At 45.5% G+C, this 15,887-nt stretch overlaps 1 protein-coding gene across 1 annotated transcript in view; it reads right to left on the reverse strand.

The window, feature by feature from the left end:
• Window positions 1-15,887, reverse strand: part of PLG (plasminogen) — a 330,074-nt gene that overhangs the window by 93,032 nt on the left and 221,155 nt on the right. The window contains exon 11 of the mRNA XM_086927242.1: window positions 2,196-2,365. Coding sequence (XP_086783368.1) covers window positions 2,196-2,365 — 170 coding nt within the window. The remainder of the gene's footprint in view (window positions 1-2,195; window positions 2,366-15,887) is intronic.

The raw sequence follows: 15,887 nt of genomic DNA on the forward strand, positions 1-15,887 counted from the left end.
AACACTGTTTCATCAGACTGAGCAGGAGATATATTGCAAGTACAGACTAACTAGGCATGTTATGTGGGAATTCATAGAGAAATTGGACCAGTGCCAGAAGCCATCAACCAACGTAGAGGTCCCATTCTTACCGCATCTTCTTGCATCATGCATTGTAATTGCAGCAGATCGGACGTCCTAAAGTACACCGTCTAGGGTATTATGTAACCTTCTGAATGCTATGTTCAGTAGAGGTAACACTCACATAACATTTCTGAACATCCCTCAGAAACTGCAGAACACAAAGTATCAGGAATACAGAATTGTACAATTCCCCTGGCTGGGTTGATGGTGCACATATTCCTATCTGGCCCACCCTCAGCAAGTGAACACATGCACAGGAATCGCAAGAATAAACACAGCCTAAATGTACAGGTTGCCTGCAATGCAAGTTGTCTCAGAACAGACATTGTCCAAAGTTATCCAGAAAGTATTCACAACTCACACATATTCAGGCACTGTGGACTTGGGGATGGATGCCGTATGGGTAAGTCATAGTTTCCACATTTAAAATAAGCATGTGGCATGTAACAAATGTACAAACATTTTCATACTCTATCTTATTGTATTAGGTGACAGAGCACAGTCTCTGTTCCCTCACAGCATATCACAGTGGCCGTACTTCAAGGGAAAGGAGATGTAACAGTGCACACAGACAAATGGGCTGAGTCGTTGACATAACATCTGGCCTACTGAAACTAAGATGCCGATGTCTGCCCCAGAGTTATAGGGTTCTGCAGTGTATTCAGGAGGCCTCATGTAAAATTATAGCCAATTGATCAATGTTGCACAACATTGCAAATACCAAAGATGTACCCTGACCGCCCAAACACATCCATGTTACTAAACACATGGTGTAGTTTGCAGCTTCGAGTACTAGCGTCTTCCATTAATGCACTACAGGGTGATGTTACTGCCCATGTCAAGCTTCATATGACATTTTGAGAGGAAATTGTATCCATTGTATCCTTTATCACTGGAACGAAAGACAACTTTACACGTTCTTGAATTTTGTGAAGTTCACTTACTCTCCTACTAATGAAATACAAGACCTTTAACCATTGGCTTTTAAAACCTAGGATGGATGTTTCCATGGCCCCCAAATGGCCTGCTATTAGAAAATCCTCATCTCTTTCCTGATCAGCACTGCCTTCTTGCTGTACAGTACCACTACATCTACTTTAGAGTATGCCTCCCAGTTGCATAGTCCTAAATAGTGCCTGTGGCTGTTGTTGTTTTGGTGATTCTCATGCATATTGTCTAAGATGACGTGGGTGTCACGCTCTTTGCCCTGTGGTCTTGACCTGCAGTGCCTATAATGTATTGGCTTGAGGTCCACTGGGCTCTCCTATTGTCATTTCCTGCTGTCCTTCTTCCATGCCTTCTACTGCTATAATCTGGAGAGTTGGAATTGCTTACTGGTTGCTTTTAGTTACAGTGCAACTGCAGCAAAACATGTCGTTGCCTATTGCTTGCTCCCAGTTACAATGCAAGTGCAACAATATATGTGATTGATTGATACAGGCAGACTAATAAGTAGGGTGAAGACCTTTTTGATAATGTGAATTGGACAATGGAGGGCTTTGTAGCGAACAGTTACGCACTATTGGAAGCACTTTCACAGACTCGCGGATCCCTAGTAGACTAACATTCACACACTACTGAAAGCACTCTCACCCCCCCTCACTAACTGGCATCAAGACCAATCTGTCTGGCTGTATTTAAAAGTGCAATTTTATCAATTTATGGGTCTCTATGTGTGTTACATTTTGAAAGGAAGAGAGGGTGAATGCAGTAATGTGTCAATCGGTGGATGAACATACACAAGAGAGCAAGGATGAGTGGTTAAATGCATGGATGATATGTGGGTGTCTGGGCAGATGTATTAGTGACTGTATGAAAGGAATCATCCAGGCACTTCCAGTTCTAAGCCTGGCCCAGTGGTGTTGCCAATGGTTGTTTTCTTTCAATTTCTAAAAACAATTGAGCCTATCTGAGAAGAACAGTTATACAGTTAGTACTGATGTAGTTACAAATGTTGGATTCTCAAAGAGCTCTTCAGCATCTTCTCAAATAATTGCACATCAACTCCAGATAACATTTTAGAGCCATCATGCAACCATTATAATAAAATCATCTACACCTTTATTGCTCACCTGGCTTATTTGATGGTGCCCGCGTAGTCTTAATTGGTTTCTGTTCAATAACTACTGTTTCTTGGCATTTCTGCAGTTTGCAGTATTCCCATCTCACACTTGGATCCGTAGTGTAACACCAGGGACTTTTGTCACCATCTGGATTCCTGCAATAATTCTTCTCCAGCCCCCTATAAATTTAAATGTAAACTGACCTTGTAATTAATATGAAAAACGTGTAGACTTTAATGAAGAGGTTACATATAATTAGAATACGTCATACCTCACTACTACTATCCCTGACAAACTGACATTTATAGAATTTCATACCAATGACTGATACCAATTCAACTACCTTTAGTATATTAAAAACTGAAAAGGGAATCTATACATAGGCTATTCGCTTGCCTTAATGGAAGATGGTAACAAAGGCTCTGTCAGAACATGGTAGAACTTATCTCTGCACCACCGGTAGTGGAGCCGCCCTATCTGGAGTTGGTTCCATGCCAGATAATATGTTAGCAAAGGTGATTCTATCTCTATCGTCGTGTCCAGCATGGTTTGGTGCTTGCTTAGGCAAGGATGGTGGTGGTTTTTCTGACCCACTTACAGTGTTAGGTACACCGACATCTTTAGGGGACTGAGCCCTGTGAAAGAAAACCAAGGAAAGTGTGGTAGATGTTCACAGGGAGCTAGGTATAGTGTCCCTATTATGCTGAGACACTTTTGAATAATTTGAACCCTTGATACTTAAATTTGCTTTGTCGAGTTTCCAGTGTTCCATAGTTAAATAGTTAGGCTGGTCTATTTGCTCTTTCTTTTTACTCTCCCTCCTTTCCTGAGACCTGTTCCTGAATTCTGCTCGGCTTGCTCCGTTCCCTTTGTATTTGTGTCTCCCTTTAAACCTTAGTTATTATTATCAGATGTTGCCAGTGAGTTCTGAGGCTTCGTACCTCATACAAAGAGGCTCACTTTGGGCCAGATTTTCAAAAAAAGATATGCAACGCAGCACTGCACCTAAAGAGACTGCGCTGTGTTGCATGACAGGGAGGAAGACGGAGAGTGCCATATCTACAGAGATTTGGCTCTCTCCTCCTCTCTCCCTTGTGCCTGCGCTAATTTGAGCTATTGTGCACCAGGCATACACCCTAGTGCTAGGGTGCTTGTCTGAGCCTAGCATATGTTTTGTAAGGAAGGGTATCCTTCCTGTACAAAACACAATACCCAGACATGTTTTAAGGCTTTTCCCACTTTGTATGTGTGCTGCACAGTGCAGCGTGCATGCAAAGTCAGAAAAGAAAGGAGAAATAAAAACAATTCTCCTGTTAATGTCTTCTTTGAAGTGGCGTTAACCTTTGGCGATAATCCCTGTCTACAATTGTTTGTAGATAGGGTTTTGGGTCAAAAGGCATGGGTGGTCGCATGGGAACGCCTAAGTTCCTCCCATGTAACACACCCTTGATGCTAAGTAATGCAACGCATTGCGTTACTTTTAAGGTACTTTTCAGTGCAAAACCAGGTTTGCACTAGAAAGTAAATTAGAAAAAAAAATGTGTGCTCTTTAGTGTCACATGTGTGTTGCTACCCCAGTGCAAAATGTTTGTAAATCTGCAGCGTCAGCCAAAATGCTGCACTGGGTTGCGTGACAGGAAGGCAGCAGGAGAGCTCCACAGCTGCAGAAATATGACTCCCTCTCTAGTGTAGGCACTGATTTCAGCTGCTGTGTGCCAGGCACACACCATAGTGCCATAGTGCTAGGGTGCCTGCCTGAGTCTTCCATAGGTTTGTGCAGGAAATGTATCCTTTCTGTACAAAATGCTATGGCTAGACAAGTGAAGAACCTTTTCCTATTTTGTATGTGTGCAGTACAGTGTAGAGCACATGCAAAGTCGGAAAAGAAAGGAGAAATAAAAAACGTTCTCTTTTTAACGCCTGCTTTCATCTGTGCTCCTTTTTGGGGCTAAACACTGTCGGCTAATGTTAGTTCATAGGGTTTTGTGTCAAAAAGCATGGGTGGTTGGATGGTAACACCCATGTACAACCCACGTAACGCCCCCTTGAAGCAAAGTAATGCAAAGCACCGTTTTACCCTCGTTTGCATTACTTTTGGGTACTTTCCAGCGCAAAACCAGTTTTGCACTGGAAAGTGAATTTAGAAAAAACATTGTGTGCTGGTTAGCGCCACTTTTTTGTAATGCTAACCCAGTGCAAAATGTTTGAGAATCTCACCCGTAGTGCTCTTCTTCCCTATATGCTGCTGAGTGTCTACCAAAGCTTTGAGAAAGTAACTGCTCCTTGCTTTATGATAATCTTTCCATTCCAGATAGATCATTTTCAGTGGAGGAAAGAATCCAACATTTGTGGAAACAGTCAAATTTACTTAGTACTTTCCTAATATCGTCCCATGGTTTATTATATTGTGCATATGATTTCTGCCTTATATTGTCTTTTATACAGCATAGGGATATGCTAAACTAAGAAAAAACTCTTCATTTTGGATTAGAGTAGGACATGGTCTTAAAACCCGCTGACATAAGGGTGACGTGAATATGCAGCCAACATGGGAGGTCCTGGATTTCCTCTGTTTGTATCATGTAATAAAAATACTGAAAAAATAGAGATAGCACAAAACTGAAAAAACACATAGCTATTGAGGCATTGTAGTATGACTGAACACTATTTTGCTTGCAAATATACCAAATATAGACATTGTAAGCATTGATAAGAGTATTTCCAGGGCCATACAAATCAAGAAAAAGGTGCTTTCTCCTTTTTCTAATGGCATGAGTGCCAAAATTAATATCACAAAATAGTTGCAATATTGTCAGTGAAAGACCTTCCAGCGCAGAAATAATGATTTCAAACTGGTAAGCAATGAGGGGAAATATCCATACTAATATAATAAAGAGAGAGCCCAAACATTTGAGGCGGGTAATCTCAGGAACCACATCACCAATCACAACACCCAATACAGCGTTGGAAAGGGCAGTTGCAGCAGAAGGACATAGGCTATGCAGACGCCCACCATATACATTTAAAAGGTAAAAGAACCGTGCCAGCAAAGTAGTCCCTTGTGGGCGTGTCGGCGTTGTGCTGTGGGCGTGTGCTGGGGGCGTGACAAACGCTGGGGGCGTGTGGTACGTTCCGCCCTTCATTCCATGTCTCATATCGTGTGCTAATCCCAACCTGCTCCCTTTAAATACCCCTGCACCCCATAATCATAACCCACCCTTACTCCTTAAAATACCCCAACACCCTTAAACACTAACCCATCTTAACCCTATAAATATACCCTGTACCCCAAAACCCAAACCTATCCTTAAACCCTAAAAATACCCCTGTACCCCAAACCTAGCCCTGAACCCTAAAAATACCACTGTACCCCAAAACCCAAACCTACCCCTGAACCCTAAAATACCCCTGTACCCCAAAACCCAAACCTAGCCCTGAACCCTAAAAATAACCCTGTACCACAAAACCCAAACCTACCCTGAACCCTAAAATACCCCTGTACCCCAAAACACAAACTTAGCCCTGAACCCTAAATATACCCCTTGCACCAAAACCCAAACCTAGCCCTGAACCCTTAAAATACCCCTGTACCCCAAAACCCAAACCTAGCCCTGAACCCTTAAAATACCCCTCTACCCCAAAACCCAAGCCTACCCCTGAACCATAAAAATACCCCTATACCCCAAAACCCAAACCTAGCCCTGAACCCTAAAAATACCCCTGTACCCCAAAACCCATACCTATCCCTAAACCCTAAAACTACCCCTGTACCCCATAACCCAAAACCATATCTGAACTCTTACAATACCCAAACACCCAAAACATATACCTCAGTACCCCAAAACATATACCCCTATACCCATACGTACCTTATCTAAACATAAAAAAAACATGCTTTTACCATTCATGCATTTACAACGAATTTCGTTGTAAATGTATGCGTGGTAAAAGCATATCAAATGTAATGCCATGCGTTATAATGGCATTGAGGAGTCAGGGTACTTTCGTAATAAAAGTATGCAGAAAGAAACTTGCGGAATAATGGGTGTTTACCCTCCCCCGGTAAGTACATTGGTGGCAAGGCGGCCCACATCTCCAGCAAAATACTCATATTTTTTCACCACCCATTTGAAAAATGCACAGGTCTCTCTCATTGATGGCCAGCACCGACATACACTTTTAGACACACCTCCCGCCACAAGTTCTAGAATTGCGAACTTTAGAGCTGGGGAGCTACGTTCGAATCTCGGCATCAGCTCAACATCCTGTGATTCCAGGCAAACCGCTTTGTCTCCCCGTGCCTACCATAAATTAATGTGTTCTTCTGTAATGTAAATTGTGCTCATGCCATGTTGTTGAGTTCGCGCTATATAATATTGCAAGGAAACATAAAGTAGGGAAACTCGAGTTCACACACTACTGAACGCCCACTCTTAAGTGCATCAGCAGTGCACTGTGAATCGGAGCGTTTCACAGGCCTGTCACAGATAAGAAATGCTATCAAAACAAAATCCTACAAAACAATATACTACTGGCCGGCAACAATTCATACCCGTAAAACGTCGGGACGGGCTGCTAGTACTCTATATAGCTCTGATGGCTCTTCAGAGATTATCATCTCTGATAGCACTTGGGGAAATATCAAAGCCCCCACCTCATGCACATAGGAGATCATCCAGTGAGGCATTATAAATAAATATTTTTATATTTTTAGTGTCTAGCATTAAACTGTCCAAGTATGTGACCGTCTGAATAAATCAAGGGCAGATTAAATATTGTAGATATATTGGTGATTCACACATAGTTGAGTTTAGTCTTTCCCACTATTGAAGGATAAATGAGGTTTGCTTTCCAGATCAATGCTGTTAAGAGTTTATTAAAGGAGGTGAACCATATTGCTGATATGATGTACCCTTGACAGGTGCCTTTTGTGATGTTAACAAATTGAGAGACAGTATAATTCATGATCGCAGTGGCTGTGGAGACTTGAGAGGCTATTGATCTAGTGAATTGGGCAGCAAACCTGAAGTGGTAAGGGACTGCAAAAAACCTAACAGCTTAAAAGATCTGAAGATTTTTCAGTGTTAAATGCAATTACAGTGGCTAGAATATCTTGAGTGGTAAGAGTGTCAGTGTGTTTGCTCCTAGCTGGCTAGTTGGTGGGACATAATTAATCCATTATGGAACCTACGGATCAGAGACACTGCACAGGTAACTATTTTGTTTATTAATAGTTTGGCCAATATTTGTAGTCTATGTTAAGAAGACTTAGTGATGTTTAGGAAGAATGTTCTTTTGATGGTTCATTATAGTTTAACAAACCTAAAAGTTTGACAGTATGCCAAGATGAAAGTGTCTCACCACCCAGTTTATGAAGAGTTAAACAGGTTGTAAGATGCAATTTTACAATAATGGAGGATGTTTTATTCCATTCAGACAGTAATCCATCCTCTCCACAAGCCTTGCAATTAGTCAGGCCTTTAATTAAGTTTAGAGCTGCATATGTGGTAAAATGATGGCATAGTGTATTAACAGTCATTTGAAATCTTTAGAATCGCTAAGGTACCTAAATACTTGTTTATTTTATCGATGGATGTCTGTGAGGTGATTTGATGTACATCCTACGGGTGCCCTAGAAAACCTTTAACAATTATATCCTGTTTGCAATGATTTGGTCATTAATCTGATCTCTGAGTGTGGTAATTCGGTTATTGATAAAGCCTGTCTTTGAAGGCAGGGATAATAATTTACCTGTATAGTCAACTTCCTTTTAGTTTTGCTGATCAAAAGTTCATGAATTGAGAGTCTCCTTTCAGAAGTAGTACTCCTTAAGGTGAAGTGTAGTGCTAGTAAATATACGTGCCTGACAAACTAACACATATTATTGCTTATTTCTTGCCTGCTTATCACTTCTGCTAGATTTGCCAACACATGCCCTAGTTACCCATCGGAGTGGGGGCTTTAAATGTTTCACAAAGGGTTGTACAATTATGAGAACACTGGAAAGTTGAGAGCTCCACTGAAGACAGTGGAGCAGCAGCGGCCTATATGAACTGGTATAGGCCTCTGCTCTCAATATTTCAATGTCCTTTTACACTACCTCTGCCTCTCTCTTTCCCCTGCCTCTCAAAAATACATTAATTAGGCAGAAGAAAAAGAAAGGCAGAGGCCATGCAGGAGGAGACTCGCAGCCTTGACCCTTTCCTCCACCTGTAACTCAGGCGTACTAGGGCTTCAGATGAAGGGAGTGGTGAATGTGGCTCAGCTCCTGGGTCTACCTGGCTTGGCTGAACTATAAAAAGCATTTGAGCCAAGCCGGTGAGAACCAAGGGCCGACTTCAGCCCCTTTTCATAGCTCTTGCTGTGAATGTTCAAAACAGTTGTGGCCCTTTGTGCAGAGGTTAGCTGTAGAACAGTCACAGCAACAGTTGTGAACAAAGGTTTCAGCGCTGAGGGTATTTCAACCCCCTTGGGCTCTATGAGGCCTTTGTTTTACTAATTAGAACATTATGCCCTCATGGGGCTGAATGTTCAAATAGCTTTATAGGTTGCCGCAGCTTGGCTGTGCCGACCATTAAAGGCCACTCCCTTGTTAAAGGCCTGAGACGGAGGAGTGGAATTTTAATGGCTGGCATATAAAGTGGGTCTACAGCAGGCTATAATAGAGCCTTTGTTTTCAGCAAAAATCTTGTGATAAAATATTTCGTTTTACCCGTTAACTCCTCTTTTATCCAACAGATACTATCTAAAAAATTACTATTTTTCAATCTGGGCCTCTTAAGTAGCTAACACCAGTGACACAGCTCTGTTGTTGGAAAAGCTGGCAAGAAGGTACTTTAGGATTATCTATGACACTGTGGAAAAGGGGAAGATCTAATCTAGACAGAACCCTGTAGAACTTTTCCTGGAAAATATATATTTGCATATACCTTAACTGCTCTTTCTCCTGTGGACCTTAAGTTTAATTCGGAAAGCATTCTTTTAAAAGCCATGATTGTTTCTCACTTATTCTTCACTTTTATGGTGTTCGTAGTTTTTTAGGACTAGAGAAATAGATAAAATTGAAACTAATTCCCAAGATTATTTAGCCAGTCAACATGAACAAAGATAAAATGAAATTGTGTCATTGATTAGTATTACTAGTGTTAACAGAACGAAAGTAGTTAGCCACCATATACGGCTTCTTGTTAAGCGTAAATTAAACTGAAATCCAATATCCTTAATAATTTGTCACTACAGATGTGACACTAGCACCTACTGCGATGAAAAAGAGGATGACAGTGTCTCTAAATGTGGCAGAAGCACAAAAAGAAAATGTGGGCACTGCCAATAATAATTAAACTTTGACAACTTCTATTTTGAGGTATGTTTATAAAAGGGTCATGCTTTTTGGGCGTTAAAATTATTGCTCTAGCCTTGCGAAATTATTTAAACATTCACAATAAAAGCAATCAGTGTGAACCACTCCCATATCCCATTGCTAATTTTCTAACTAAGCATTCAAATATTGCATTGCTCTATTCTTCATAAACTAAATCTATGAAGTTATATTTTTGCATTATATATTGTGTCTGTATGTCCCTCTTCCACCATTTTGCCTGCCTCACCCTACCCACTAGTCCCACTGTGTCCCACCACCCTAACTACCATACCCTGCCTTGCGTTTGAGTGATAATGTCATTTCTAGCACTCAATCTTTGTTGTGCATGTTATTTTTTGCCAATTACTATATCTGAGTCTCTGCAAGGCAAGGATTCAGAAACTTAGGGTTGGGCAATTAGTGAACTTTAAAAATGACAATGTATTTCCTTTTTCATGATAAATCTCATCTTACTTCACTGGTCCTTACAAAGTTGGGGAATATTGGTGCATTTTGTGTTTGTGTAAATGTGAAAGTAGAGATAAGTCTTTTGAAGGCAAATCAATGGTTTATAAATATGTCTGAATCTTCGTGAACTTAATGAATCTTTAATGAGCAAATGAGCATAGAAAGTATGGTGTTCAACTGGTGTTCTTTCTGCTTGTTAAACCAAATGTAAGCAGTCCGAAACGTCCTATATCCCGCAATTCCTGTCTGCAACAAGGGGCACCTCAAAGCTCTATCCTGTGCTGGCTGTTTAATTTTCATCTGGAACCACTAAGGATTTTCCTTAACCACTTGGATGCTAATGACAAGGGTAACTCGTCATGATGCACTGGTTGACCTGTGCTGATCACAAGGATAACTCGTCATGATTAGTGGGATTTATCAAAGTTCAGCACAGGAGGGGGAAAACCCCTTAGCATCCAAGTGGTTAATATTTTGGGATTCTGCACCATTGATATGCAGATGATACCCAGATTTATCTGAAGATCTCATCCAAAAATACAATTTCTCTTCTCTCCAGTGCCTTCAAAAACACCCAAAGATAAATGATGAGCATCGCCTAAATCTCAAAGCTTCAGAAAATGAGTTTCCTTTAATCTCAATTAAAATACCCAAATCACCAGTCTTATGTCCCTGGCTATCATCCAAAACAATCTTAACCTACAAACACAAATCTGTGTGATGGCCAACAGTGCACGCTACCAACTCAAACTGCTTTAAGAGAGCATATTCTTGATTAGGATTTAAAGACTTTATTTCGGGCACTTGTACTTTCCAAACTAGATCATGACAATTCTGTTCTCACGGACCTTCCTAAAGTTTTGCTAAACCCCTTTGAGTGGACCTACATGTTCCTGCTTGTTTTGTGTTGGTATTCAAGCGATTCTATGTCAGGACCGGAGGCTTCAGATTATGCTATATCTTCCTTCGCTTTATTAACATAAAGTCTCCACAGCAGCTTAGGAAAAGATATATAAGAATAACCAAAAATGCTTTAAACATAAAGCATTGACGGAATGTTCAACAATTCAAACAACAACTCCCAAGAGTCTCTTTGTATAACGATAGTCCATAGTCCTTCCACTCTGTCCATCACCACTATAAATCCGGACTTCTCATCTTCTTCCTCCTCTTTCTTCGCTGCTCCCGCAGCCAGATAAGTGCTCTTCATGTTTTTTCCCTTTTTCGATATTGCTGATTGTATTGTGTACGATCGTTGGGGGACTCACTGCATGGTTTATTCCCTTACAGAGTCCCCAGTCGCGGGAACGTTCTTCGTTCCTACGCGACCTTCCTCTTCCCCACTTGTGTGCGTTGCGTGAGTAGACAGCCAGGGGGCGGCCTGTCGTCTCGCCGACCCCTCGGCGCGCCTCCGCAGTGCCAGGAGCCGCGCCGTGGAGTCTGCTTGCGCAGGAGCCAGCCCTCGCGTACCCCTCTGACACCTGGTGCCCCGGGTCTGTACTTCCCTGCTTCTGACGCCCCGTTGGGGTCTGTATTGCGGCTCTGACCGCGTGATCCGCCTTCGGGTGTCCTTTGTGCACCTCTTGATTCAAAGTGTGGCTTAGCGCGCTTGAGGGGTGCGAAGGCCCGGTCCCGGCGAGGAGGGTCTGCGCGCTTGGGGGTTGGTGCAGCCCACCTGCCACGTCAGTTGGCCAGAAAACGTGATCGCAGCCGGTTGGCCTGCCCATATCCGAGTTTATCTCGACTGCCGCCCTACAGGGTGCCCCGGATTTGCCCTTGGTTCAAGGATGGAAGGGGAATACGAGGAGGAACCTTACCCCTATCTGCAGGACGACGAATTCTACCAGGCGGTGGACAATTCGATTTACCGCTGCGTGACGGAGGTGGTAGGCCCCATGGAAGACTGCCTTTCCGCCCGCATCGTGGAGGAATGCGCGAAGCTGGCATCGGCGCATGTGCCCCCGATCCCCGATCTCCCGGGGACGTCCGGCGGGTTGCCACCCGCCCCGAAGAGGCCTTGTAAGGAGGGGCCGTCATCGGAGGCCCAAGGTGTGGACAGGGGCGCGTTTGAGCGTCTTCGAGATGCCTTCCTGGCAAAGGCAACGGCGGTGCCCGCTGCGCCCTTGGTAGACCCTAGCGCTTCGGGGGACGTAGCTACGGCCCCCGCCTCTCCAGTTTACGACTCTCCGGACACCGACGACGACGGGGAGTCGACCAGATCTTGGCTTCCGGCACCCTCTGCCAAGGAGATGCCTCGAGATGAGTCGGGCATGCTGGACCCGGACGAGATCGTCCACCCCCGCTCCGCGGCCTGGACACCGGGGGAGACGGTGGCGAAATTTGTAGCGGGCAGGCTGCGCAAGCCCCTGGAGAAGGAGGCGAGGGGTTGCCTGCGTGGGGAGTGCCCTCGGCCAACTTTGGAAGGGAAAGTGGCCATGACCCCGGAATTGGATCCCAAGATGGCCACCTTCCTGGCGAAATTTATGAAGGACCCCAGGAAGGGAATCGATCGGTCCTGGCGGGCCTGCCAGGACAAACTGTTAGATGCGGTTGGACCCGCCACAAAGATCCTCGATATGGCGGAGGAGGCTAGGGCGAATGGCACCGTCATTTCCCCAGAGGTGCTTTCGAATTGGGCCCAGAGGGTGATAGTGTTCTTGGGCAACGCCAACTGTGCCCTGTCGACGGAGAGGCGGCGTTCGCTCCTGATCAAATTGGACCCAAAATTGGGGGACCTGGCCTCGTCGGAGGCGGGTGCTGTTGCCCAGGGGGGCCTCTTCGGCGAACCCTTCATCAGGGAGCTGGGCAAATTCGTGAACACGTTCACGTCGCTGGATAAGGCCCAGTCCAGCATTAAGAGGGTGTTTCACCAGCGTTTCTCCGGAGGGGCCGGTCGCGGTAGGGGCCGCGCGATCGGCCGTGGCCAGCAGGCCAGCAATAAAGGACAAGGCTCCGGAAGAGGTCAATACCAGACCTCTGCCAACTATACCAACTTCTACCCCACCAGAGGACAACGCTTCGGCGGCAGAGGGTTCAAGAAGAACTCCGGACAGGGGAATGCCCCCGGTAGGTGTCCTTTGTTTGGATCAAGTTCCTATTGGGGGGCGGCTGGCGAGCTTTTACGGGGAGTGGGAATTGCTCACTGCCGACGCTTGGGTCTTGCAAACTGTACGAGGGTTCCACATAGAATTTTACGACCAGCCCACGCAAGCGAGGCCCCCGCGCCCAATGGTCTTTTCGGAGTCCGACGCGCAGTTGATAGACGGGGAGGTCTCGGACTTGCTGCGCAAGGGGGCCATCCGCCTATCAACGCGCCACCCACACGGGTTCCTCAGCAACGTCTTTTTAGTGGACAAGACGGATGGGGGCAAGCGACCTGTGATCAATCTCAAGGAATTCAATGGGTGGTTGGTCTATCGACATTTCAAAATGGAGGGTATCCACCTCCTTCGAGACGTACTCCTACCTCGGGATTGGATGGTGAGACTGGATCTCAAGGACGCCTACTTGGTCGTCCCCATCCACCCCCCTCATCGTCGTTTCCTACAATTCCTGTGGGACGGCAAGGTGTTCGAGTTCACCGCGCTGCCGTTCGGTCTTTCATCGGCCCCGTGGTGCTTCACGAAGGTTCTCCACCCGGTAGTGGAGTTTCTCAGAAGTCAGGCGGTCCGTATGTTAGTATACTTGGACGACATCCTCCTCATGGGGCAGTGTCCGGAGGTGTTGGCGGGCCAGCTGCGACAAGCTGTCGGTCTGCTCCAAAGACTGGGGTTTGTGGTCAACGGCTCCAAGTCGGTTTTGGTTCCCACTCAGAAGATCACCTTTTTAGGTTTCGTGGTGGACTCAGTGCAGGCGGTCTTGAGCCTGCCGGGTCGGAAGGTCGCAAAGATACGGCACCTGCTTCGGCAGACGATCGCGAGGGATCGTACGTCCCTGCGACATATCGCCAAGGTGGTGGGCCTTCTCTCGTCCTCCATCCAGGCGATTTTCCCAGGTCCACTGCACTACAGGGCTCTCCAACGTCTGAAGGCGCAACATCTGCGCCGTGGGATGAGTTACGATCAGTGGGTCCCCCTCACGGACGAAGTGAAGGAGGAAATGTCATGGTGGCTGTCTCACATGGAGGCATGGAATGGTCGGGCGATCTTCGGTTCAGCTCCGGACCTGATCATAGAGTCTGACGCCAGCCGGTCGGGCTGGGGCGCCCGGTGCGGGGATTTTTCCACCGGCGGCGCCTGGTCTTCAGAAGAACAACGATTGCATATCAATTGTTTGGAGCTCCTGGCGGGCTCCTTCGCAGTTCGTTGTTGGACCAAGGATTCGGTCAAGGCCTGTGTCCTGCTACGGATGGACAATATTTCGGCGGTTCGTTATGTGAACCATCTAGGAGGCCCTCGTTCCCGCGCATTGGCGGACCTGGCGAAGGACTTCTGGGATTATTGCCTGTCTCGTCACATTGCGGTGACGGCGGAGTATCTGCTGGGTCAATCCAACCAGGTGGCGGATTGGCACTCCAGACATCTCAGGGACGCCAGCCAGTGGAAACTGGATCCGGAGGTCTTCCGGTGGCTGCAAGCTCTCTGGGGTCCCTTTTCGGTGGATCTCTTTGCATCCCGTCTCGACCACCAGCTGCCGCGCTTTTTCAGCTGGAGGCCGGACCCTCTAGCGGAGGCCACGGACGCCTTTCTGCAGGATTGGAGTCGGGAACAGCCGTTTGCGTTTCCCCCGTTCTCCATGATCATGCGTGCGGCGGCACAAATACGCCGCCAGGGAGCGGAGCTGGTGTTGGTTACACCACTCTGGAGGTCTCAAGTGTGGTTTCCGGTTCTTCTGGAACTTTCTTGGGATTTTCCAATCCTACTCCCCCTGTTTCCTCTGCTCCTGACAAATCCGGATCAGGAACCTCATCCCCTCGTCACGCAGAACTCTCTCCGCCTCGTGGCGTGGAGGCTCTCAGGAGACGCTGGACGCTCCCAGGCCTTTCGGGGTCGGCTGAGCACTTGCTCTCCAACGCGTGGGCCGATAGTACGGCGAAACGTTACAGATCCGCTTGGCTTAAGTGGATGCGTTGGTGTTTACGAAGGGGTTTGGATCCCCATTACTCTTGTACTAACATCACTGCCTTGGCTTTCCTTAAAGCAAGAGCACAATTTAAAATGACCTGCATCACTTGCAAAGTCCTTCACATATCTACCCATTCATAATTAAAGGAGCCTCCTTGAGCCTTCTATATTCAAACAAGAATTGTGTATGAAGCTATCCTACCCTGGTGATGCCACAAGAATCTGGAATTTACTTCTACTGTTTAAAAAAGGAGTGTAAAATGCACTTGTTCCACAGACATTATGGGCCTGATTATGATCTTGGCAAATGGGATACTCGGTTATCCCGTCCGCCAAATTACAATTCCATTATTTCAAATGGAACTTGTAATACGGAGGACGGGACATCTGTTGCGTTTATGAGGGACTATCCCATCCACCAAGATTATAGTTATGCCCTCTGACTGTATTAAACTTACCAGAAAGGAGCAACTGTAATATTGCAATAAACAAGCCATGATATCAACGTCTAAGTGAGGTTTGGAGATTGGACACTCCTATCAGCACACTCCTCCCCGCAATTCAAAAAAAGTTGGAGAAAAACTGTATTGTTCTCCACGGCTGGATCTGCATTTGGTCCACACTCCATCGTTTCATAGGCTTGCCAGGTAGTACTGTAACTTAAGTGTGTAATAATGCTCAAACTAGTAGGAGAAATACACTTCCCTGTAAACGTTTGGTTGTGCAATGAAACGTTCTATCAAGAGTAGAAGACAATTGCTGTGCTCTGTTGCTTTTCACAACATGTAAAGCAAAAGCCGAATGCTAATT

The sequence above is a fragment of the Lissotriton vulgaris genome, chromosome 6 (genome assembly GCF_964263255.1).
Source record: "Lissotriton vulgaris chromosome 6, aLisVul1.2, whole genome shotgun sequence".
Lineage (NCBI taxonomy): Eukaryota > Metazoa > Chordata > Amphibia > Caudata > Salamandridae > Lissotriton > Lissotriton vulgaris.